Source organism: Phyllosticta citribraziliensis (assembly GCF_038025025.1).
Source record: "Phyllosticta citribraziliensis strain CPC 17464 chromosome Unknown J3D65scaffold_2, whole genome shotgun sequence".
In the NCBI taxonomy this organism is placed as follows: domain Eukaryota; kingdom Fungi; phylum Ascomycota; class Dothideomycetes; order Botryosphaeriales; family Phyllostictaceae; genus Phyllosticta; species Phyllosticta citribraziliensis.
In genome coordinates, this window is record NW_027117339.1 from 1,357,830 (window position 1) to 1,381,537 (window position 23,708).

The 23,708-nt window shown below is 55.4% G+C and overlaps 10 protein-coding genes across 10 annotated transcripts; 6 read left to right on the plus strand and 4 right to left on the minus strand.

Annotated features, from left to right (window-relative positions):
• Positions 1 to 244: 244 nt before the first annotated feature.
• J3D65DRAFT_613715 (ribosomal protein S5 domain 2-type protein) lies at positions 245 to 2,483 on the plus strand. Its single transcript, XM_066799140.1, has 2 exons — positions 245 to 858; positions 909 to 2,483. The coding sequence occupies exons 1-2, from the start codon at positions 598 to 600 to the stop codon at positions 2,244 to 2,246; spliced, it is 1,599 nt and encodes a 532-aa protein (XP_066658705.1). The 5' UTR covers positions 245 to 597; the 3' UTR covers positions 2,247 to 2,483.
• On the minus strand, positions 2,320 to 3,726 carry J3D65DRAFT_613717 (GNAT domain-containing protein). Its single transcript, XM_066799141.1, has 2 exons — positions 3,318 to 3,726; positions 2,320 to 3,212 (listed from the first exon to the last, which is right to left on the minus strand). Exons 1-2 carry the CDS (start codon positions 3,517 to 3,519, stop codon positions 2,455 to 2,457), a joined length of 960 nt encoding a protein of 319 aa, XP_066658706.1. The 5' UTR covers positions 3,520 to 3,726; the 3' UTR covers positions 2,320 to 2,454.
• J3D65DRAFT_214827 (C-3 sterol dehydrogenase/C-4 decarboxylase-like protein) lies at positions 3,642 to 5,278 on the plus strand. Its single transcript, XM_066794524.1, has 3 exons — positions 3,642 to 4,243; positions 4,341 to 4,967; positions 5,048 to 5,278. Exons 1-3 carry the CDS (start codon positions 3,764 to 3,766, stop codon positions 5,105 to 5,107), a joined length of 1,167 nt encoding a protein of 388 aa, XP_066658707.1. The 5' UTR covers positions 3,642 to 3,763; the 3' UTR covers positions 5,108 to 5,278.
• Positions 5,279 to 5,553: 275 nt separating this feature from the next.
• Positions 5,554 to 11,974, minus strand: J3D65DRAFT_613723 (proteasome stabiliser-domain-containing protein). Its single transcript, XM_066799142.1, has 6 exons — positions 11,665 to 11,974; positions 11,500 to 11,543; positions 8,167 to 11,436; positions 7,917 to 8,118; positions 6,391 to 7,865; positions 5,554 to 6,329 (listed from the first exon to the last, which is right to left on the minus strand). Exons 1-6 carry the CDS (start codon positions 11,821 to 11,823, stop codon positions 5,897 to 5,899), a joined length of 5,583 nt encoding a protein of 1,860 aa, XP_066658708.1. The 5' UTR covers positions 11,824 to 11,974; the 3' UTR covers positions 5,554 to 5,896.
• A 476-nt stretch (positions 11,975 to 12,450) lies between these two features.
• J3D65DRAFT_548218 (uncharacterized protein) lies at positions 12,451 to 14,061 on the plus strand (the record flags this gene model as incomplete). Its single annotated transcript, XM_066796896.1, has 2 exons — positions 12,451 to 12,928; positions 12,980 to 14,061. 2 exons carry the CDS (start codon positions 12,451 to 12,453, stop codon positions 14,059 to 14,061), a joined length of 1,560 nt encoding a protein of 519 aa, XP_066658709.1.
• A 238-nt stretch (positions 14,062 to 14,299) lies between these two features.
• Positions 14,300 to 15,843, minus strand: J3D65DRAFT_215032 (uncharacterized protein). The gene is made up of 2 exons (XM_066794529.1): positions 15,058 to 15,843; positions 14,300 to 14,973 (listed from the first exon to the last, which is right to left on the minus strand). The coding sequence occupies exons 1-2, from the start codon at positions 15,345 to 15,347 to the stop codon at positions 14,538 to 14,540; spliced, it is 726 nt and encodes a 241-aa protein (XP_066658710.1). The 5' UTR covers positions 15,348 to 15,843; the 3' UTR covers positions 14,300 to 14,537.
• Positions 15,844 to 16,340: 497 nt separating this feature from the next.
• Positions 16,341 to 17,541, plus strand: J3D65DRAFT_548460 (3-beta hydroxysteroid dehydrogenase/isomerase family-domain-containing protein; the record flags this gene model as incomplete). The annotated part of the gene is made up of 2 exons (XM_066796911.1): positions 16,341 to 16,811; positions 16,867 to 17,541. The coding sequence occupies 2 exons, from the start codon at positions 16,341 to 16,343 to the stop codon at positions 17,539 to 17,541; spliced, it is 1,146 nt and encodes a 381-aa protein (XP_066658711.1).
• A 911-nt stretch (positions 17,542 to 18,452) lies between these two features.
• Positions 18,453 to 19,995, plus strand: J3D65DRAFT_613732 (uncharacterized protein). Its single transcript, XM_066799143.1, has one exon. The coding sequence runs from the start codon at positions 18,837 to 18,839 to the stop codon at positions 19,665 to 19,667; it is 831 nt and encodes a 276-aa protein (XP_066658712.1). The 5' UTR covers positions 18,453 to 18,836; the 3' UTR covers positions 19,668 to 19,995.
• Positions 19,996 to 20,003: 8 nt separating this feature from the next.
• J3D65DRAFT_214916 (uncharacterized protein) lies at positions 20,004 to 21,236 on the plus strand. Its single transcript, XM_066794525.1, has 2 exons — positions 20,004 to 20,395; positions 20,550 to 21,236. The coding sequence occupies exons 1-2, from the start codon at positions 20,262 to 20,264 to the stop codon at positions 21,118 to 21,120; spliced, it is 705 nt and encodes a 234-aa protein (XP_066658713.1). The 5' UTR covers positions 20,004 to 20,261; the 3' UTR covers positions 21,121 to 21,236.
• Positions 21,237 to 22,079: 843 nt separating this feature from the next.
• Positions 22,080 to 23,346, minus strand: J3D65DRAFT_214919 (actin cortical patch SUR7/pH-response regulator pali). Its single transcript, XM_066794526.1, has one exon. It carries the CDS (start codon positions 23,173 to 23,175, stop codon positions 22,231 to 22,233), a length of 945 nt encoding a protein of 314 aa, XP_066658714.1. The 5' UTR covers positions 23,176 to 23,346; the 3' UTR covers positions 22,080 to 22,230.
• Positions 23,347 to 23,708: the final 362 nt, after the last annotated feature.

A 23,708-nucleotide genomic window follows, 5' to 3' on the forward strand; every position in this document is an offset into this window, starting at 1 on the left:
GAGATGGGTGCTGCAGATGGAGCGGAACGACGAATGTAGGTTGTTTTAAGCTATGCCTGTAAGCATCTGGATGAAATCATGTCGCATCGTGTGTGGCTGAAGTGACTGCTGAACCCCCCAGCTCACTTCTCGCCCTGTCACAAATGAGCCGATGAGGCCTACTTCTCGGTCGTGATTGGCTGCCTCGATCGCCTTCACGCAGGAGGCTGCATCTGTACGCTGCGAGGGCCAAAGAAGCTTTGGATTTGAGGCTTTCGGTTTTTTTTTCTTTTCTTTTCTTTTTCCACATTACGCCTGGCCAGACGACGGCCACATAAAACGGCTGCCGAAGACGTTGAGAATACAAAGTCGCACCGCAACGGTCCACGGCAGTCTTGGTTCCTGACCTGACAGGAGCGAGTGCTGCGCCGATCACCGCTTCCAGGTCCCTGCGGTGCTCTGCTGCGGCCAGGGACAACCCCAGATTTCCCACCGACTTTCTCCATTTCTTTCTTCTCCAGCACCTCATTCTCTTGCTCTCCGCCTTTGTCTACCTTAGCATACCTCCCCCGCCATTGCCAATCTCGCAAGGCCACCTGCTGCGCCAGGGCCTAGACAATGACCGCCGCCGCCGACGCGACTCTCGCCGTCGACACGTCTCAACTCAAAAAGACCGACACCGACAGTGAAACCTCCGTACAGTCCCCAGACTCGCTCGCGAGCATCATGGCAGCTTCAGAGCTGAATGGAAACGGCGTCGTCAACCACGCGCGGACAAGCTCCACCCGCCGGAATTCGCTGCCTCTCATGCCTCCTTTCATGGTCTCTGCTCCAGGCAAAGTCATAGTCTATGGAGAGCACGCCGTCGTCCACGGCAAGGCAAGCCGCCCTCCCGCCATGCCTGTTGATCTGTCGCTAACATGTCACAGGCTGCCATTGCTGCTGCCATCTCTTTGCGCTCATATCTGCTCGTTAGCTTCCTCTCCAAATCCAAGCGCACCGTCTCATTGCGCTTCCCCGACATTGACCTCAACCACACCTGGAACATAGATGACCTGCCTTGGTCAATTTTCTCTGCCCCGGACAAAAAGAAATACTACTACGACCTTGTCACCTCCCTAGACCAAGACCTTGTCGACGCGCTGCAGCCGCATATCAAAGTCGTGTCGCAAGACCTGCCCGAGTCGATTCGCAAGATTCACCAGGCTTCCGCGAGCGCCTTCCTCTACCTTTTCCTCTCGCTCGGCTCTTCACGATCTTCGCCTTGTGTCTACACTCTTCGTTCCACCATACCTATCGGCGCAGGCTTGGGAAGCAGCGCAAGTATTGGAGTCTGTCTGGCTGCGTCACTGCTACTCCAGATCAGAGCTCTGAGTGGCCCTCACCCAGACCAACCTTCTGCAGAGTCTGAAGTCCAGATTGAACGTATCAACAGATGGGCTTTTGTTGCGGAAATGTGCATTCATGGAAATCCCTCTGGCGTCGACAACACTGTTTCGAGTGGCGGCAAGGCTGTCTTGTTCCGGAGGGAAGACTACGCAAAGCCACCCACCGTTATCCCTCTGCGCGACTTTCCGGAGCTCCCTCTTCTTCTCGTCAACACACGTCAATCGCGTAGCACAGCTATCGAAGTAGCCAAGGTCGGCACCTTGAGAAAGACCCATCCCGTCATCGCTTCGCATTTGCTAAATGCCATCAACGACGTCACCGAGTCTGCACACTCGCTCATCAGCCAGGAAAATTTCAATGCCCAGGATCCTGCGTCGTTGCAGCATCTCGGTGAGCTGATTTCAATCAACCATGGTCTCCTCGTCTCTCTTGGCGTCTCGCATCCCAAGTTGGAACGCATCCGAGCCCTCATTGACCACACCGGGATCGGGTGGACAAAGTTGACCGGGGCGGGTGGTGGTGGATGCGCCATCACGATTTTGAAACCAGAAGCCAGCGGACGCGAGCCCTCATTAAACGGCGAGGGGGAGAAACTGGCCGAGAAGAGTGTCGTCCTGAGCAACCTCGAACGAAAGCTCGAGAGCGAAGGATTTGAAAAATTCGAAACAACCTTGGCCGGTGATGGTGTTGGTGTGCTATGGCCGGCAGTGTTGCACAATGGTTCGAGTGAGGAAGGAGGTGAGGAGATTGATCAGGAGAAGTTCCTCAGAGCTGAGGGCAACGCCGGAATCGAGCAGCTTGTCGGCGTCAACATTCGTTTGCCAGAAGGCGAAGGAGAAGGTGGTGTCAGGGAGGGTTGGAAGTTCTGGAGGCCGTAACGACACGACCTAATGAGACCGACGTGTTCACGAAAAAAGACGTCTTGAAGCAGCATACTAGGACACGGCGATTTGGCACAATTCCTCAATTTCTCCAGCGAGTCCTTCTTTTCCACGCTGGCTTGTACTGCTCTTTTCCCTTCTTGTCGAAGTCTACGGTATAGCTGTAAATAATAGAACTTTTGTAATGGTTTCCAACACAACAAGGTCAGTGCAATTCGTACCGCACTTCTATCGCATCTTTGCTGTCTCCCCAAACCTTGTCCACATCCAGGCGCAACTCGAGCTCACCAAAATAGTTGGGACTCTCCGATGCCTTCACAAAGCCCAACTTCTCGAATAGCCTCACGCTCCTCGCGTTCTCCGCACCAATCTTGACCCGCAGATAGCTTAAGCGAGCACCACGCTTGGATTGGTCGCCCAACGACGCGACGAACTCGCCCAGCACAGCGTCCAAATTGCGCCGCACGTACGTCAAGAATGCCTGCAGCACAGCGTGACCGAAGCCCTGGCCCTGGTGCGCCTTGGAAGCCACCATGATCTCGACCTCGCCAATCACGGGCACAGCCGTCGCCGCCGCCTCACCGACGTCCCGCGCTGCTTGCTGCCGCGCGCCATGCGCTTCCTCGTCCTCTACCTCCTCTTCCTCTGCCTCATCGTCCTCGACCAAAAACAAATTAACGTCTCCAATCATAGCCGCCGGCGCGTCGTGCTTGGTCCCCTGCACAGCGGGCTCGGCCTCGGGCTCTTCTGCAGACAGCGCGGGCAGGACGGGGGCGGTGCAGGCGATGAAAGTCAGTTTGTCGGCGTCGCCGCGCCACGATGCTTGCATGGCGTACTCCTCGTCGAGCGTCAGTGGCTCCGATGCTGTGGCCTCGCGCAGCTCGGCATCTTGCATCCACTCATGGTAGGTGGGAACATGGTGAGGTGAGTACGGGACGAGGAGCGTCCGCGGGGTGAGAATGGCTGTTGGCCGTTTCGCGTCAGTCTTTCCTCGTCTGTCTGGAGTTGTGCTGGGGATGCGGGACGACTGGACAAGGATTGAGTAAGTCGGGGGGCGGGCAGACTTGCCGGTGTGCTCGTTCAATCGCATGATTGGTGGACTTCTGCGCTGCTCGATTGGCGAGGTGCACTCCTTGCGACTGACTTGGTGTTGGAAATTTTTGGTGCAGAGATGAGGTTGCAGGCCGAAGTCGGCGATCGGTTGGCGTGGAACGACTTGGTGCCGAGGATGACAGAGGAACTCTGGATCCTCGAGGACTTTTCCTACCATCCACAACCTCCATCCTCATAACGAGACTCCTGGCCCGTGTTCGACCGTGATAGATGACGTCATGTTGTAGCCGTCGGCCGTGCTGCTTGGTGCTGGTGGTGCGAAACCCTGCCCAAATTGGAACCCAGCACGCAGGTCTCATCCCCAACCTCCTCGAGCCGAACCGTCTCGTCCTCGCCTGAAACCCAATTTCTGCCGTCTCAAAAGACCCTGACCCAATCGATCGAGTCCACGTTGTCAACCCATGCCACACGAGCACGTCGTCGTCACCGGTGGCTGTGGCTTTCTCGGCTCCGCCATCGTTGACGCGTTTCTGGAGGCGCACCCGCAGTATCGTTACACGATCCTGGACATCCAGCCACCAGAGAAAGGCGCAGCAGTCAATGAGAAGGTCAATTACGCCCAGGTCGACCTTCGCGATGCCGCAGCAGTCAAAAGGGTTGTGCGCGAGACGGCACCCACCGTCATAATTCATACGGCTGGGGTAGTTCCAGCTGGTTCGAAGCGGTACAGCAAGAGCGCGGCAGTAAGAAATGAGGTTTTTGGGGTCAACGTGGGCGGCACGCGCAACATTCTCGACGCAGCCGGAGAGGTCGATTCTGTGAAAGCCATTGTGTACACGGGCAGCCTGACGGTAGTTGGAGACGACCTTGATACAGACTACCGCAATGTGGACGAGAGCGTGCAAATTGGGAGGGCAGAGCTGTTCTACGGGCAATCGAAAGTATTGGGTTCCTTCTCTTATGATCTTTCTTCCCAGTCTCCCCTTCGCCCTGATGCTACATCAAGTGACGAGCAGCTAATTCAGCATGAAATTCAAGGCCGCCGCCGAGCAACTCGTCCTGAATCCAGCAACTCCACACAGCTTTCTAACTTGTGCTCTCCGGCCCTCCGTCCTTTTTGGGCCCGGCGACCCCTCTCTACTGCCTCCTATTGCAGCTCTTGCACCCTCTACGTCTTCACCCTCACCATCCTCCTTGTTCTCGTCCTCCGTCTTTCAAATCCCCCTTTCAGTCGTGGCCCTGGGCCCCTGCACAAACCTCTACGACTTCACCTACGTGACGAACGCTGCTGATGCGCACGTCCTCGCCGTCCGCAACCTGCTCCAAATCTCCAGATACGGCGACGATTCCTCTCCTTCTGCCGCCGGCCGCGCATTCTTCATCACAAACGACGCGCCGCTGCCCTTCCGCGACTTTTGCCGCGCCGTATGGGCTGAGCTCGGCCACGTGCCGCCCGCTGAGATACGCGTGCCGGCCATGGTGGCGCGGACGATGGGCCTTTGCGCCGACGCAGTGAGCGCGCTGACAGGGGCTGAATTCGCGTTGAGTGCCGGTGCCGTGAGAGATGCGCTGGGAACCAAGTATGCGAGTGGCAGGGCGGCGAGGGAAGTGTTGGGGTACAGTCCGAGGGTGGGCATGAAGGAAGGCGTGCGCCGAGCTGTTGAGGTATGATACGACTCCGACTCCTTGCCCACTCACCCAGCCGTTTATTGCTTTGGATGATTGACCGTACACATCTGGAGCAGGACTACAAGCAGCAGACGGAGCCACAAAGAAACAGCGAGGAAAAAGTGAAGCGTGGGTGAGTGATTTGGCAGCAAAAATGGCAAAACAGTTCAGCCGCAGGCGAACCTGCGACCTACATCTGCCCGCAGGAGGGTAGGCGGATATAATACACCCTCCGGGTGCTCGACCTGCAGATCGAACCCCTGACCACCAGCCGACCAACCCCCCCAATCTGGCCCAGAATCATTCCGCCAACTGGGTCATACTGCGCCTGAAGGGGCTGTCAGCTAGTGCGTTAGAGGAAGACTCGGATTTTTATTTATAAAGTAGCCTATTTTGCTGCCTGAGGTGCTTTTCGGTTTGAAGGGCGAGTTGCGGATCTGGAGGCTGTGTTGCTGCTGCGTTGTCGTCGCTGTATCGTAATGGCTGCTGTGGTGTTGATGCTGCCGTCGCCATCATCACCCATCGCGCCGCCGGCGCCACCACCTCACTTTCACCTCGCATCCCACACATCGTCTCTGCGAGTCCAAGTGGTTGGCTGTACCAGCGAGCATACAAAATGTATACGTACTAAGACTTCGCAAACGCATACAGCAGTGTTGCCGTTGAATCTCGTCACTTTGACCTCTACGCGTCGGGCCCTAAACCCCTTCATTCCATTATTTGTCCGATTATGTGTCCCTCGACCCAGAAACCTCACACGACAAAGAAGGGTTCAAGTCCAGCCTCCCATATGCTACAGATTACCCGCCCTGCAAAAGTGTTGCCTTCCTTTGCCACACGTGCCGTGTAAGCCCATCATCAACCCCAACCAAAGCTGACCTTGCGGTAGCTCTTCCTTGCGGCAGTTTCCGTCACGTTCCCAACCGCTACTCCAACACCTTGGCCAAAACCGCCTTGACATCTCCACTCCTCTCAGTTCCACTGCCAAGCTCGCGCCCTACCATCTCCTTGACCCAAGCACCCTCATCACCTAACCACTTAGCGACTTTGACAATGGCTTCGGCGCGCTTGAGCCTCTGCGCCTCGCTGAGACCCTCGTAGCGCGGGTCGAACAAAAGCTTTTGCAGCACGTCGCGCAGCGCCGATTTGTCGATGTCGGAGGCGCCGCAGATCTCGACGAGCAGACCCAGGTTTTCAAAGACAGCGACGTGAATAGGCGGGGAGTGGAGGGTATTGAGGCGCGCGGTCAAGGACAGAGCGCGAAGGATTGTTGGCGTAAGTTGATCCGCGGTTGGAAGGTAAGCAGGTTGGATGCTGGCTATGAGGGCGAAGATGGCCGAGGTGCTTGTTTTGTTGCGCCTATTGATGAGTAGAGGTGGTTAGTGCTCAGCGGTCTTCGCAGGGGAGGAGGATGACCTACACTTTTTCGTCTTTGCGCAAACCATCTCCGTCGTCAATATCCATCTCATCGCCGTCACCTTTTCCGGTGTACTCGTCAATGGTCGGCTCGATGATGTCCGCTACCATCCAACTCCTCTCAATGTCATCCCGTGCCCTGGCGACTCGCCCCAGCGGCTCAAAAGCGTACTGCCGGTACGTCTTGTTCTGTCGCTTTGACTCGCGAACAATAATCCTCCCAATCTCCTTTCGCACAGGCTCTTCAGGCCTCCACAATTGGCCGCTGCGCTCCACGAAGCGCGCGAACGCATTCAAGACCTCTTCTTTGCCCTCCCAGCTCTTACCATCTACGGCCTTCACCAGCGCCGGCCACACTATCTCGGCGTTTGCGCGCGTCATATCGTCCAAGGAGCTGGCGAGCGCATTGGAAGCTCCAGCGATAGCCTTCGCAGCCGCGTGCTTGAGTGCCCACTGCTGCGAGTCCAAGTACTTTTGGGCCAGCTCAACAATATCTTTGACGTAGAGTTGGACAGCCATGGAGCCACCCACATTGTCATCCCATGCGCGATTGAAGACCTCGGCCACGGGAGCAGCTGTATCGTGTTTTGCAACAAAGATGAACGGAAGCAACTCTGTGGAGAACGAGTTGAACTTGTCGGACGCATGTTTGGAGAAGGCAACAATGATGTCACCAGCTTCAACACGGTGTCGTTCGCTGTCCGACTCAAAGTACATGCGCTTGGTGAAGGCGATTAAGGACATCAGTGCTTTGTCCGAAGCCAGGCGTGCGAGGTATCCTACGGCGGCGGCGTACGCAGCGGACACAGTCTCATTGCGGTCGTGAATGAACTTCTCAAGAAGCTTGAGGAAGTGATCGGCGTACGGTTTGAACAAAAAGCTCCGGCGAGTCGTCAAGGAGACGAGTACTCGGCTGGCGCCGACCTTCGAGGGAAGGCTCATGGCAGTCTTGATGGCGCTTTCGAGCCGTGGTTTCAAAGCCTCCATGGACTCGGGGTCGAGATGATCGATGCAAGATTCGATGGCCTCCATGACTGGGGATTTCCTGATACCGCCAAGGCGTGCGTCGTCAATCTGTTGTTCTGTAAGCCCGTACTCCTTCGCCTTCATGTGCAGCATGTTGATCGATTCATGTTCCGTGTCGCTGAGGAAGGAGATGAGGCGCTCCACGAGTTCCGGAATGTACTGGTTTAGAATCTTTGCACTGCTCTTCTTGATGATCTCCAGTAAAGTGTGCATGGCAAATGCTTGAGCCTCCTTCACACTTGATCCGATTCCAGAATTGGACATCAGAAAAGGGAGGACATGTGCGAGCATTTTATTAGCCTTTTTGGACGAACCGTCGCCAGATTCTAGGCTACGGGTCAAGATGCCAACCAAGACACGAGCAAGACCAGCGGCGGCTTTCCGGACAGAGTCTTTGATGTCGTCCAGTACTTTGAAGCACGCAGTCCAGATGTCGCCCAGATATTTCTCGTACTAGATTGAACCAGTCAGCAGGACAAATACTATGGGAGGAGGGATTTTCACCTTTTCGATTTCTCTGCCCTGGACGAGATCAGCTATCGCGGCACACGAAGCTTCTCTAGCACGCCACTCTCTGCCTAGAATGTTCTGCAACAGATCTTGCATGATGGCGTCAAAGTGTTGGTTCAGGGTGGCATTGGAGTCCTTGACAAGTGCATCCCAAATGTCTTTCATAGAGCGTTGGACATTGGTATTCGGATCAAAGCTGATTTTGTCAGCTCCCTGTCATATCACCTCTCAATAGGGCGCTTACCGATATCTGTAGAGCTTTGGATAGAGCTTTGGATTCGCCGCCAAATACCCGTCCACACTGGAGTCGCTTAGGACAGTACTGAGACCAAATCGACCAAACGCAGCACGACTTGACCAGATGGCGTTGTTGGAAGCTAAGGACATGAACCGGTACACCAAACTCGGATCGCCAACTTCAGAAGCAAGATTGAGAATGTCTTTGTACGTCGTTACGCTGCCGTCGCCTGTTGGCAAAGCTCCAGGCTCGAAAAGCTGAGTGTCATCGGAAACGTTTCCAGAAAGTTTTGGTTTGTTATCAGAGAAGCTGCCGACGAGGTCACGGACCAAATCGTCTTTCAATGACCGATCTCCCTTTTCGTAAACCAAGCCGAGCCCGCGAGAGGCCGCTTCTTGAACGACTTCGTCGCGGTCAGACAGACAAAGCTTGAATGCGTTTTGACAGTCACCCAATCGAGTCTGGACCTGAGAAAGGTGTCCGCAAAATTTAACCAGACACAAGAGCCAGATTACAGACGCCTTCTTTAGCGCCGGCTTGGTTTTGCGACAATTCCCCAGTACTTGGTCCAGGATTCGGGGCAGGGTGTTGAGTCTTGAAGGCCCTCTCGGAAATGAAGCGTCGATATCCATTTTCGGTGCCAGCACAGCAGAGTCCCAGCTGGCGGCCAAGCAGCTGACAGCCTCGCCAATGGCGAATTGGGATTCCGCTTGGCGGACTTCATGAAGTTCGAAAATCTGGTCTTCGATGTACTTCAGGTTCGGGTCATCATCCTTCTCATCAGGCACCATGCTGAAATGTCCAAGAGCCAATATTGCTCTTTCGCTTCCGGCCTTGGCGCTCTTCATGACCTCGTCTACGATGGTGGTATAGTTGGCCTTGGCCACCACAAAGGCAGGAATGTTCTCGGGCTTGATGACATAGAACAAAGCCAGCTGACTGAGAGCCAGGTATGTCGATTCCCTCAAAGTTTTATCAGTGGACTCCTTCAGAATGTCGATAAGGTTCGCGGAGAGCGTGACCAGATTTTCTTGAGAAGCAGACCCGCGACGCCGTCTTGCAACAAGTCTGCTACAGTAGTACGCCACCGCAAGGAGGGCACCGGCAGCTTGATTGACTTGACTGCCCACTGATTCCCGCCATGGTGCTACTTTTTCGAGCAAGAAATTGAGGGATTCTTCGGCGTCCGATGCCATAACAGCACTGTGAGTTGCGAGTAGGCCGTATGCGTGTGCAGCAACAGCTCGAGTCGGCTCGTGATTGGACAGGATGCACGGCTCGAGCGACCTGAATGCCGGTGCAGCACCGGACATGTCCAGCAAATCGTCATGACTCAAGGCACAGAGTTCGACAAATTTCTCGCCGCATTCGCCAAGTCCTACGCCCCCTTCCCATATGAGACCCTCGAAGCCACCACACATGAGAGCGAGGACAGAATGCAGTATTTGGCCTTGCTCTTCGGTGGCTCTGATTAGGTAGGACTTGACAGCATCTCTCGCGCGCATGTCTGCTGAGACAGCAGTATCCAGCTTCCTCGCCCAGTCGGCGTCTACTGGGAGATCATAATCCTGGGTCCTAAGGGCTTCGTTCAGGCAGATGCGACGGAGGTATGAAAACGAGGCTGCATATGCATGCGCATAGTGCTGCTTGAACTGCAAGATTTGTTGACGTGGACGTATCTTCGAGCTTGATGGCGGCTCGTTTGAGAGGGAAAGCAGATACTTTGACAGCTTCTCAAAGTCCGGGAATGAAAACTCGTCGTTAGGTCGGTCTAATGAAGAGTACAAGAGGCAAGACCAATGTGGGTCGAGTCCACGATTGCCCTCTTCTCGAACTTCCTGTCCTTCGGACGACGGACCACTTATGGCCAATATGTCAATCCATCGAGCCACAACATCGCTGTACGGCAAGCATCTGTTGGCGAAGCGCACTGCAGCATACCGAGTGCTGCGGCGGGGTTTCGAATGCTCGTCATCTTTGTTTGTGTCGTCTTCCATTTGTTCGAGAAGTAATTCTCGGAGGCTCTTGTGGATCTCGGCATTGTTGAAAGATGACAGTGCACCGAGAACACTTGAAAGACATTCGTCTATGCTGACTGCAGTATCCCTTCCAGAGTTGTCTTCGCTCAGAGATCTGAACAGCCATCGGAGCAAGCTCAAGTTCGGCTCAAGAATGGTTTCTTCTGGCGCAGCTTTCGCGAGGAGGCCAATCACTTCAAAAACGACCCCGCGCAAGGCAATGTCTTCGCCTGGGTTTGGTTTTGGCCATCCTTGGTCCTCGACAAAGGATTTTAGTCGATGCACAAGCGTAGGTCCCACAACCCGTAGATCAGATGGTGATCCACAACGCGCCAGAAAACTGACAAACGTGAAAATTGCAGATCTCAACTTGAAGACCTCCCTACCGCGAGCACCAGCCGGGGCTTGAGAAGAGGCCCCGTCGCCCCCTGATTCAAATGTCAGACCTTCCTCGACAAGTCGGCAGACATTGTCCGTGAATGTCGTGGCTTTGACGGATTTGGCGAGGTAGGACAGAATCTTGATCCTTAGGGCTGGTCTTGCGGGCTGCGGGCCGCCAGGGGTCTGGCTACCAAAGTAAATGTCATAGAACTGACGAATGGTTTTGGAATCTTCCAGATCTGTTTTGGGAAGGGTTCTCTTTAGCATATCATCACCAATATCAGAGATTCGCGAGTTTGTGTCTGCTGACGCATAAACGGCGGGAAATAACCTCTCCTCGTCGGTGAACATGCCACTAGCGAGAAATTTTGAAGCCATGACTTTGGCCTCTGCAAGATTCATGCCACCTTCAGCCGATGGGTCCCAGACGCCTGGGCTCCCTTGGAGTGACAGGAACTGGTATTCATCGGAGGATATTCCTGGACAGGTAATAGACGTTCCCGTTGCGGAAGGTCCTGTCCGGACCACAGAAAAAAGAATCAGCTTGCCGAACCAGAAAGCCAGAAACTTGGCATCTTCATCGCTGACACCAAGCCTTTCCCTCAACTGCTCATCGTCTTTGCTTCCTCGTGGTGGTAGACGGAAGTGCGCCAGAAGACGCAGCAACAGGTTGAAGAGTTGCGATCCATGTTGAGCTGCCTTGGCTGTGTCGGCGGCAATGCCGTTGATCAGTACCGGCAAAAGGTCAAGCTTATCGTTGAGCGGTTGTCGCGCTAACCCTCGCTGAATGTACAAAAGGTCAAAATGGCGAATCAGCGGGACGTCGGCATGCTCTTTGAATTGCTTCAACAGGGCACCGACAGGTAATTTGATGTCCCTGAGAAGGAAAAAGAAAACGTCAGCCAGAGACTCATTGATAGTTTCAGGGGAAAAGACTCACTGTGGTCTCACACGAGTGTTTATGTGCTGACAGACGGCTATAACCTGCAAGTCAAGCGGTGCATCAGCGGCGACATAGCACGTGAGGCGTGATTGCTTCGCGACCAAGGCGGGAGATGCGGCAAAATCCACCGGGTGGAAGTAATAAGGCACAGAGACAACGTACCTTTTGACGCACGCTGGGATGCTCGGAAGCTAGCTTGAGTAAAAGCGGAGACAGGTAGGTGTTGAGGAGAGACTCCAGCTTCGCGTCCGAGTCGGCCAGCGCTATGCGCAACTCGACCTTGCCGATGAGCTCAAGCTCCCGGGTCTCGTTGGAAGCCATGATAGCGCGGTGGAGAGTCAACAAGGGGAATAAAGGTACCCTCTTGCCATGGAGACGAGCGGATCCCAATCTCAAGACTGCCGTGGGGACGTGAGGTGGAGGTCGAACGTGTACTGGGATTACTCACCTAGAGCGCAGACGGGACTGTGGCCATGCCCGGGCGGTCCAGGCAGGCGCCGCCTGCGCGGCACGGCAGTGGCACCAGTGGTAGACCGCCAACGGGCCGATGATCTGCCGCACTCACCGCCCGCGGTACGGTACTGGCAGAAGCGATGACGCTGCCCAGTGCAGGTGCTCCAACTCCCCGGCCAGCTGCCTTTTGCCGCGCCCTTCACCCATCCTCTCTAAGCTCAACACCCACTGTCGCGGCGACACTCATCTATTTCTCTGCACTCACTCTCATTCTCTCTACAGACTTTGGGCGCCCCCCGCCTCGTCGCAACCCGCCACAACCACTTTGCACCTATCAAGTCTCGGCCATTCGCTCTCCACGCCCCGGCGCATCTGCACCTTGGCCTTCTTCGCGCCGTTGCAGAGCTCATCTGTGGATCACGACATCGACATCGACCTCTCAGCGCTTGCTGTGTAAGCCTGTTGCCAGGCACTCTCTCGTATCCCACCACCGCCATGGACGACAACATTGCCAACTTTACAAGCATCACTGGCGCCGATCCTCAGCGAGCGACCCAGTATCTCCAACTCACCGATGGCAACCTCGAGCAAGCCATCCAACTCTTCTTTGACAGCCCCAACTTGGACGTTGGTGGGTCCGCCACTCAGCCAGCAACGTCCGATAGCGGCCAAGCGCATGAGCCCATCCGCATCGACTCGGATGACGATGATCTTGACGAAGATGAAGCCATTGCCACCGAATCCCGTCAAGGCAGTGGCCCGCCCGGTCACAATGTAGATGATGATGAGGCCATGGCCCGCAGGCTCCAGGAAGAAATGTACGGCGACGGTGCCAATGACCCCATTGGTGGTGTACGCGCCCCGATGGCACGCACAACCGAGACATTGGTGGGTCCCGGCGCAGGCTACGATGATGAGGATGGCATGCATGCTGCCATCATGTCACAGATGGCTAGGAGAAGAGGCGCACCAAGTGAGTTTGATACCTCTGAACGAAGGGCAACTTGGATCTGACAAAATTTAGCTCGGCCGGGCATTTTCAACCAGCGCAACACGGCGTCCGTCTGGGATGAGGGCGAAGGCGATCCCTCTGCCCGCCGCCGGAACCTTGCTTCTTCGACCGGCGGTGCATCCGAGGCTTCTTCGAAGTCCAATCTTCTCGCCGAGCTCTATCGTCCACCGTTCGAAATAATGTCGCCGCTGGGGTGGGACGAGGCCCGCGACGAAGGCAAGGCCGACCAGAAGTGGCTGCTCGTCAATGTCCAAGACCCGGCGATTTTCGATTGCCAGGTCCTGAACCGCGATATCTGGAAGAATGACCAAATCAAAGACACTGTCAAGGAAAACTTCATCTTCCTCCAGTACAACAAGGACGATGCTAGTGGTCAGAACTACATCAACTACTACTTCCATGAGCGGGACAACCAAGCTGCTTATCCACACATCGCCATTGTGGATCCCAGGACCGGCGAACAAGTCAAGGTCTGCGCCTCCGGTCCGCCTGTGCCTAAACCGATGGAGTTCTTGATGCTGCTGCACGAATTTCTGGATCGCTACAGTCTCGATGCCAAAGCTCGCAACCCTGTCGCTCAGCGCAAGCCGGAGAAGAAGAGCAGGGATGTTCACCGCATGACGGAGGAAGAAATGTTGGAAATGGCTCTTCAAAACAGCCTGGCAAACGAAGGAGAGGGTCCAAGAGCTGAGGATCCCGACGACCTCACCAAGGCCCTGGAGGGCAAAGGCAAGGGCAGGGCGGAAGATGTCGAAATGCAGGAATCCGCAACCGCCTCCCACTCTGATTCCGTCTTTGCTCAAATTTCATCCGACAACCCTCACACGGAACCGGACAACGACCCCAAGACGACCACTCGCATTCAGTTCCGCCACTCGAATGGTCGCGACATTCGCCGCTTTGCCGTTACCGATCCAGTGCGCCGAATCTATGAATGGCTCAAGGCTTCGCCTCTCAAGGGATTCGAGGGCAAGGAGGGCGCCGAGTTCGAGCTCAGTTTTATGGGAAAGAACCTGATTGATCTCCTCGACCAAAGCATCGAGCAAGCTGGTTTGAAGAATGGAACCGTCATGGTTGAGTACGTCGAGGGATAGAGCATTTGCGTCGTAGCACTGGGGATGGCGCTGGCAGGCTGAGGTCCTCCTTTTTTCATTTCAGTGGCATCATTGGCGTTCTACGGTCCATGGAGACCTTGGAGGAGTAGACGGGATTTGCAACAGTGCATACCTTGACAGGTACCGGCGGCACTATCTAGCACCTTGCTTCTTTGGGAGAGGACGAATGAGTGCTGTTTCGAGCACTAATAGACGGATATCACTCTGCGGAGCTAGCTGGATGCCTTGCTCAGACCAGCGCTAGGTCTCGGATGCAAGCAGCTCCAAGTAGACCTTCAGCCTCATTTTTTTCTCTTTGGTATTTTCCCGCTTGCCAAAAGCAAGAATAATACTCACACCCCCACATCTCCGCACTTCTGCACTTGTCACCCCACATCTCTCCGCACCTCACCTCCCTCGTATGCGGGTGATTGTGGCTCTATGCGCGCCTGCTCTAGTTCTACTACCTGCCCCTCTTACCACTGTCGGGTCTTGGCATCTTGCGAATCGAATGCTGGCAAATACACGGGGAAGGGCGCGTCGACAGGTGCACATGGATTTTCCGAGCTGCTCATGGAGTGGAGAAGAGAAAGCCACAGTGCAGTACAGCAGAGGACGAGAGTAGGGTATATTGTGTATACAATAGCCACACAAGAGAAGGGATTGGTAGACTGTGACATGGGCAGATTGGAGAGTTGATGCAGAAAGACCAGGATGAAAATCAGAAGGTAGAGCGGGCGACGCCGCAAGTGTCGTTTGAGAAGATAGTAGATGCTGATGCATGAAATAATAATATTACTGCCCTTCCAGGGACACTCAAATGCTGATCCGAAGCCTGAAACTGCCCGGCATGCGTCTGAAAAGAGGAAGAGAGGTGTTTGATATCCGCGAAAAAGAACAGAAAGACAGAAACGCCGCCCATGTCATCGTAGGTAGTCCAAGGAAAAAACCGGAAGCGCCTGCCGTCGTCCATCCGTTTTTCACATCAACAAGAAAAAGGGAAAGGGCCCCTTCACATCCAGCATTCCGGATGATTCAAGCGTGGGAGCGTCGTCTAGCGACCCATGGCCCTGAAAGCGCGTTCGGCGCAGGCATCGCAGCCAATCTCGTCGTACTCGCTGTTCAAGCAAGTGCAAAAGACGCCCTTGATGATGGCGGGCTTGGTGGCAGTGGTGGTGATGTTCGCCTTGTTGCTCGCGGGCTCGAGATCGGTGGCTGCGGGCGTTGAGGGCAGCGACTGGTCGTCGTTGGGGTGCTCGATGGCGCTGAGGGCGCGTTCGATGCATTTGGCGCAGCCCAGCTCGTCGTAGGTTGGGTCGAAGCAGGTGCAGATGATGCCGCTGACTGGTGCTGGCATTGTGGAGGTGGTTTGTTGTTGTTTTTTGTTTGAGGTGTTTGAGGTAGTGGTTGAGTGTGTTTCTGGGGGTGGCAATCTCCAAGTAGGTAGATTGATATAGGTAGGCAGGGAATTTGGGTCGAAGTAGCCAGATGACCAGGGCGTGGGGGTTGGTCAGATGCAGAGTTGGTAGTGAGATAGTTGTCTCGATGTAGTTTGAGTCTTTGGATGATGTCCAGAAAGAAGGCTTTACTGCCACACAGAAACGCCTAGCTTTATATCAAACGTGAACACCAGGATGCACATGAAGAAAAAACTCATCCATGACGCCAATACCAGCCAAGCAAAACTGGGCCATGACTCGCAGGGCTGGGGTGGCAAGAAGGGGAAACCGGATCACCCCACCGTCAGCAAGACAGCTGCACAGGCTACATAGCACAGCCTGGGCCCAGTCTCGAGGGCTCTTCCGAAACCAAACGAGCCTAAGCGCTCAGGAGCTGGTGGTTCGAGCGGTCGACTGACCGGAATTTGTCTGCCTCCAGGTGTTGCAACGTGGGACCTGACGGCCTCGCGACAAACCGCCGGATGCGCCCAGTGTGCCGTCGGGAAAAGTCGCGACCTCTGACTTGACCAGCCTCCGTGTATTCCCAGCGCCCATCACAATTTTCCAAGTCGTGACACCTACGCAATGCACAGGAGGCTCTGTAGTTCCAACCAGCTCTTGCCGCACATCTGCCCGGGCTGCTCTTTGGGGAAACCGGGAATGCCAGGTCCAACCAAACCAGACCATGAACTGCCCGATCGTTTGCTGGCAAGCGTTGCTTTTATGCGCCCAAGAGCGGTGATGCTGTCTAGGGTCCAAGCTCGAGTACCTAGCGCTGCATCCGCCTGACGCCATGCCTGCTCCTCCAGCCATTTCATCTACAAAACCCCCAGATTCAACATGTCGACCGCGCCCAAAACGCTCGGACACGTCGCTGTCGTCGGAGGCTGCGGCTTCCTCGGTCGTCACATCGTAGACCTGCTCGTCGAACGGTTCCCCGAGAGCCGCGTCTCCGTCCTCGACCTGCGCACGTCCAAGAACCGCAACCCGTCGTCCAAAGTCTCGTACCACGATGCCGACATCACCAGCGAAGAGTCAACCAAGTCGCTCTTTGAGAAGCTGAGGCCTGATGTCGTTATCCACACGGCCAGCCCCGTTGCGCATGGCATTCCGCACGAGGTCATGTACAAGGTCAACGTAGACGGAACCAGGAACTTGCTGCGCGCTTCGCAGGAGAGCGGCGTCAAGGCGTTTGTCTACACGAGCAGCGCAAGCGTCATCTTCGACAGTACGACTGAGCTCGTCAATGCCGACGAGTCGTACCCAGTGATTGCTGGCGACGACCAGCCGAGCTACTACACGTCCACCAAGGTGCGCCTCTTGCTCTCCAACCCTTGCCTATTCTGACTGACCCAATCATCTGCAGGTCTGGGGCGAGCAATCCGTACTCAAAGCCAATCGCACAGAACTCTACCCTCGCTTCCTCACATGCAGCATCCGACCAGCTGGCATCTTCGGCGAAGGCGACGTACAAATGCTGCCCCAAATGCTCGGCGCCTACTTCCGCAAGCAACACAAGTTCCAGCTCGGCGACAACACCAACCTCTTCGACTTTACGTACGCCGGCAACGTGGCGCACGCGCACCTGCTCGCCGCCGCGGCGCTGCTCCAGACGTCGGCGCTGCACCCGACGGTGCCGCTCGACTCGGAACGCGTCGACGGCGAGCCCTTCTTCGTGACAAACGACCAACCCGTTCCCTTCTGGGACTTTGCCCGCGCCGTCTGGCGCCAGGCCGGCCCGCCGCTACCCATGGACAAGGTCTGGGTGCTGCCCAAGGACGTCATGCTGCCCATCGGCTCGCTGCTCGAGTCGATATTCTGGGTCTTTGGCAAGAAGCCCAGCTTGAGCCGCGAGCAGGTCTTCTATAGCACCGTCAGGAGGTACTACAACATTGACAAGGCCAAGCGTAGACTGGGTTATCGCCCCGTCGTCCAGTTGGGCGAGGGAATCAAGAAGGGTGTCGACGAGGTGCTCGACCGTGACGGCCCCGAGTGGGCTTGGGTCAAGGCGGGGGCAGCAGCGCCGCAAAAGTCTGGCTAGCAGCCTTGAGGAGAATTGGTTATTGTGGTGGGCACGTTTATCTATGGCCCATTCGACTTTCGTGTAAACACTGTAATAAGATCTTGTGGAGGAAGAACCGCACGGGGCGCAAAGCTCTATCGTCAGCACTCGATTTTCAACCCTAGTTGAAGAATGAGAGTATCGGGAGACTGCCACGTACTCCGTATTTTTCTCATCACAGTACAGAGCAATCCCTCATCCTCTCGAACCTCTCAAGAAAAACGGATCAGTCCCTCCGCCAAACCCCATCAACGATCATTCCAAACTCCACTTCCCCCGCAAACAGGCCACATCACTGAACCCCAATCAGTTGCACTAACCCCAAATCAGCCTAGCCCCCGCCCCGCGTTTCGGCTCGTCGTCTGCCGCAAGGGCCATCGGGCCGGCTCCCGCAAACGGTCGGCCCGCAGAGCAATCCAGGAGGGTTTGGAGGAATGAGGTCATTGGCTAAGAATGACAAAGTATTTTGCCATGTATGTAGTTGAGCGGGAAACGGTGGTTCTCCGGTCAGACGCGAATGCTGGCATCGATCGGATGTAAGTCAGATGGCTCGGAAGCAAACATGGTGCCTAGATCCTCGGCAAGCACAATCACATAGGTCTTTAGGCACCATATCGGAGCGAGCGAGTTGCGTCACGGGCCCGAGTCTAAGGCAGGTACGTCCCGTCGTTCGTCGAGGGTACCGCTGCTAGCGCGAAGAACAGCGCAGACGCCTAGAGGCAGGCAGATCGCGAAGAGGCGAGCGAGGTAAGGCGTGGTGAGGTTGTGGGATCGGTAGGCTCGTCTATGACGGCATGACTGTCTCACACTGCGGGCCAGGCGGCGTGATTCTGAGATGGCTGCTAGTGTAGCTGATTACGTTTGTTGTGGACGATGCGCTTCATAAACGTGTTGTGAGATTGGTAGTGGTCAAAGGTTAATTTCCAATCCAAGCCGATCTGCTGCGTCCTCCTGAATCCTTGCAGCCTATGGTAGCTTTCTTATATGCTTGTGCGGATCTCCCGTTTGCCTTTGAGAACTGTCTGTCCTATCTTCGCACGCTCGAGTCGACTCGCCGTACCGTTGCTCTTTCGGGAATTTAGTAGCAACCTGGCTTGCAAAATGCCGTCGCAGGACAAGTACACAGACCCCGAGTTGAGGGAGCAGGTCAAGGAGGAGATCAAGGAAGGCGACAAAGGCGGGGCCCCAGGTCAGTGGTCTGCCCGCAAGGTTTGTATTCCCCACCCCTTTTTCGGCAGAATTGAGTGAGTAGAGCTCACGCGCCACAGGCACAAATGATGGCTTCCGAGTACAAGAAGCGCGGTGGCGACTACACCACTTCGAAAGATGACCAAGTCAAGTCGCAAAAGAACTTGTCCAAGTGGACAGACGAAGAATGGCAGACCAAAGAGGGCAGTGGTCACGCGAAGCAGTCAGATGGTACCGAGAAAAGATACTTGCCCAAAAAGGCTTGGGAGGACATGAGCGAAGGGGAGAAGGAAGAGACAGAAAAGGCAAAGGTGGAGGGAGGGAAGCAGGGGAAGCAGTACGTTGGCAACACGGACAAAGCTAAGAAGAGCAGGAAGAAAGCGAGTGACGAGGCTGAAGAAAAGGACGAGGAGAAAAATAGCGCGTCTGAGGAAGAACGTGCCGATGATGCCGAACAAGAAAACGGGTCTGCCTCTGACAACGGAGAAGAGTCTCCATCTGATGGAGAGAAGAAGAAAACAAGGGGTCAAAAGCGTGGCCGACCTCGCAAGTCCGAGTCGTCGCCCAATAAAAAGTCGAAAACCGACGCAAGGACAGGCGAGCAGAATGGCTCCTCGAAGGGTTCCCAGGATGTGAAAGGCGCTAAGAACGGCGACACAGTTGGATCCAAGCACGACAAAGCTGAACCACCAGCAGAACAAGGCTCCAAGGACCGCTTACCAAAGGAGGGCCAGAATGTCCACTGGAAGGCTTTGCCAGGCTATGTCGAGGGTGAAGTGGTGGAAATTGTGGACGAAGAAAAAGAGGTGGAGGGTAAGCAGGTCAAAGGCAGTAAGGGTGACCCAAGAATCGTGTTGCGCAGCAAGTCGACAGGGAAGATCTGCGTGCATAAGCCAGAGGCCGTCTTCTTTGACTAAGTCGACGGGTTGGAAAGCTCCTTGTTGTTGCCCATGCAATCGACTTTGGCGTAGTTTCCTCCTGATAGATAGCGAGTGGCATTGGTTAAATGAAACTCGACCACGCCCCACCATTCTTTTTGCTTGGGACAACGCCTTGCCATGGTTGAGTGGGATGATCGAGATCCGCGGAGGCGCCCCAAAGGGGAAAACGGATGATGCAAAGGCATGGAACTCGGGCAAGGAAGTAAACAATCAGCACGTCAACCACATAGTTGCTGAAGGCGTCGTGTTCTTCTCAAATGCCAAAGAAGTTGAGGGCCATTGCCAAAGTGAAGAGTGAATGAGGGGCAGTGGAAGTAGGTCTCGACTCTAAAGACTCACAGCAGACGCTCGGGCCCTTCGTTTCGCATACACGCCGCGGTCACCTGCATCCGCCGCCTACGGTACTTACCTACCTACCTTGCTGTACACCTCCACAACGCCCACTCCGCCGCTCTCCAACCTCCTCTCTCCTACCGCACCCTCCGACTCTCGAAGGGTGCTTTGGAAACCTCGCTCGCTCCTCAATTGGACCTCTGCCATCCTCGTTCCAGGTGGCACTCCATCGCAACCATGTACATAACAGAGGAGCTCTTCGAATCGGCGGATCCAACCTACAGCCCAGGTACGAGGCAAACGGACTCGCACGAACCCCTCGGAAAGAGAAAGAGGACAGCAACCGATGATGTCTATACCGCAAACTTTCTGTACGTCTCACCCTGGCCTAGTTGGACCCTGATCCACTTCGCTCTTAGCCCGCTCGCCCCTCTCCCGCAACACCGTGATCTTGCCTTGTGCTTCGACACCATCTGGCTTATTGGACGGTCTTTTTCCGATGGCATCATTCTAACTTCCTACCAGCCCTACCAAAAACCTCAAACTCGCCTCGCTGCTAGACGAAAAATACGCCGAAGCCCCCGCCACCGCATCTCTTTACAACTACAACCACCTTGCCCAGCAACAGCCACAACAGCAGCGCCCTCGAAAACGGGCTGTCCCGCACCCACGCCTTCACGTCCAGGCTCAACATCTTCGCTCGCGGCCGCCACTACAGAACGTCCATCAAAACTGCAGGACCATCCTCAACGAGACTACGACAAAGGCTACCAGCTCACCCTCGACACCAGACCTCAACCCTTGTCATTGCTGCCACCGCAGCCCGCACACTAAGAAGGACCTGGAAGGATACATGGCATGCGAGGCTTGTGGGGCGCGGACGTGCTTCATCTGTTTGCGGCAGTGCGTTGGCAGCAGGTGTGGTGACGGTGCAGAACCAAGTGCTGTCGAGAAAGACGCAAAAGCTTATGGCATAGGGAATGGATGCGGAGGCAGAAAAATATGTCGAGCATGCTGCGTGGAACGCGGGGAGGAAGGAGACACATGGTGTTTACGGTGCCTAGAGGGCGAGGGGGAGGACACAATCATGGGTTGAAAAAGCAGACACTCCACCGACTGCTTGAGAAGGCCACGAGATCTTTTCAGGCCAGTCCAGACAAAATCAAACAAGAAACATGTTGTATGGTGGAGGCCATACCACACAACGAGGAGGAGGAGCAGAAGCGGATACATCACGAGGCGGCACCAGCCACCAACACCATTATTCAGAGATTCGGATGAAACAGAGCATTGCGGTACGCTTCAAATTGGCTGGAGCAGGTATGGAATGCATAATCGCGGGTATGGCACGAAACGAGCACGGCATCACGCAAATCTATTGTGCAGCAGGCGTTTCGTATATTATACCCCATTTAAACAGGCAAGCAGTGATAGGCAAGGGGATCATCACAGGGCAGATCAGGCAAGCAAGGCATATATCTCAGCGGCATGAATAGGCGCGGCGGCATAGCATGGCAGGCGGCGCATCTTTGATTTGGGACTAGGCAGGTAGCATCTTTTACATAGCAATGGCATGGCTTTGGACAGAAGATTTTACGCTTTGAGCATTACTATATTGTTTTCATTTGTTTGGAAAAGTTATCTCTCTGGAAATGTGTAGCTCTTTTACCGGCTTGCGAATTTCCGCCGAGCAAGTTTCCAGCCATGTTTTTCTTGGGTCCATGGTCAGTGTCGATTTTCTTTTCCCTTCCATCTTGCGATTACACAACAGCAAAGAAAAGCAACACCATCACAGACTCAGCTTGGAGTTTTGCCCTATTCTTTTACGATTGCTCTCTACACACACCGGCAGTACCGCCAATGCCGAGACAGCTCAAACACCAACAGCACCCGTCCCAAGCTGATAGCCGCTCTGAAACACGGCACAGTCCATTATGTCGTTGACTTCGTACATGCATCACGCTCTCTCTTTTACCCACTCGTGCCAACCGGCTTATCGGCAACCGCTACGCCAAACTGCAGCGTCCCCACGAAGAAGAGTTAAAGAACCGCAGACTGAAAGAAAGAAGTGCAAAGGTTGCAACAGCAGAGATTGATGTAGGGAAGCCGGTTCCCCGACAAGTAGTGTGAACAAATCGATTGCGAAAAGATCGAATCTTTCTCAAAACACCCTCGACACTTTCAAGACACAGGACGGCAATCGACGCTAGGAGTAGGTGCCGGGCTTTTCCTCCTGAGACACCAAGGGACTCTCCTTGATCTCGCGCTTCTCGCGGCGGCGCACGAGGAACCAGTCGACCGACCAGCCGACAAACACGACGCCGACAAAGACAGTCGCCGTCCACGCGAGCGCCATGAACTTGTGGCCAGCGTGGCCCTCGAGCCCGACGCCGTTCCCGGCGTCATTGATGACTTTGGCGCCCAGGGCGCCGACGGCCGTCGCGATGACGGTGCCGGTGCCAACGCCAAACAGGTTGAGGCCGGCGATGGCAGCGTTTAGCAAGGCGACGCGGCGGCCGACGAAGACGACGCCGGTCCACGTGGCGAAGAGGGACATGAAGTTGAAGATGACGGCCAGGATGAAGAAGGCGACGAGCGCGTGCCAGGCGCTCTTCATGGCCGCCAGCTCGTCCGACAGATTGGTCGGGAAGTTGATCTGCGTCAGCGTGTCGCCCGCCTGCGTCTGCTTCATCGAGTCCTCGATTTGCTGGATCGGGTTGAACGCGAACGACGCCGACGGCTTGCTGCAGCCCGTCACGTTCTTGTGAATCTTGCTAGCCGGCACGTCCGAGTCGGGCACGGGTTGTGGCGTGTATGTCCCGTTGCAACCTGCGAACATGTGCGCCGAGTAAAAGTCTTGGATGTGCAGGTCTTTGGCCAGCGAGCCGATGGCAGAGTTGAGCCCGGAATTGATGCCGCCCGTCAAAGGTTGCGTCAGGTTATTGAAGAGCGGCGCCAGTGGATTGTCCGGGTCGTCGTTGGCGTCGGCAAAGTTTTGATAGGCGTTGGCCCCGATGCGCGAGGTGTTAAGCGTCAAGATGTGGTATTGCTCCCCTTGGCCCGCGTGGCGCCCGGCGAACATGGCCACGAAGGTGAGGACTAATGCGATGAAGGAGAAGGTAGCGTAGATGATGGCGTGGAATCTCACCATGGTTGCGGTGGAAGGTGGTCGTCTGTCAGTGGGATGAAAACTAGGCGCGAGAGGATGGTTGGATCAACAGAGGTATTACAGGTCTCCAGCATAGAAGTGATGGAGACGCGAGAACTTGGGAAATGCAAGACTTCGACTAGACGAAGCAGTTAAAAGCTCTAGTATGCCTTGGGGTCTTGGGGCTCCTATATAGGCGTGGTTGCTTCATCTTGGACAGGCCAATGCTGCAGGTGCCTGCCACCCCAAACCCAATGCGGGACCAAAAACTTGCAACCAAACGACCTGGGAGCCGTGAGACTCTACGTCAAAGGGCCTGTGCACCAAGTCCTAACAGGGACATAGTTACGAGCGCGCAGGACGGCTGGTCAGGAGAAGCGAAGTCCTGTGACTTGGGGGGTATCGTGTCGCACCGGCAGAGCTAGCCACAGGCCCATACCCGTCATCGCGCCCGCCGCCACAGGCCTTCCCCTCGTCGCGAGGTATTGGCAGATTCGCGCCCATCGAATCTGGTCGAGGCGATCTGGGTGCAGGGA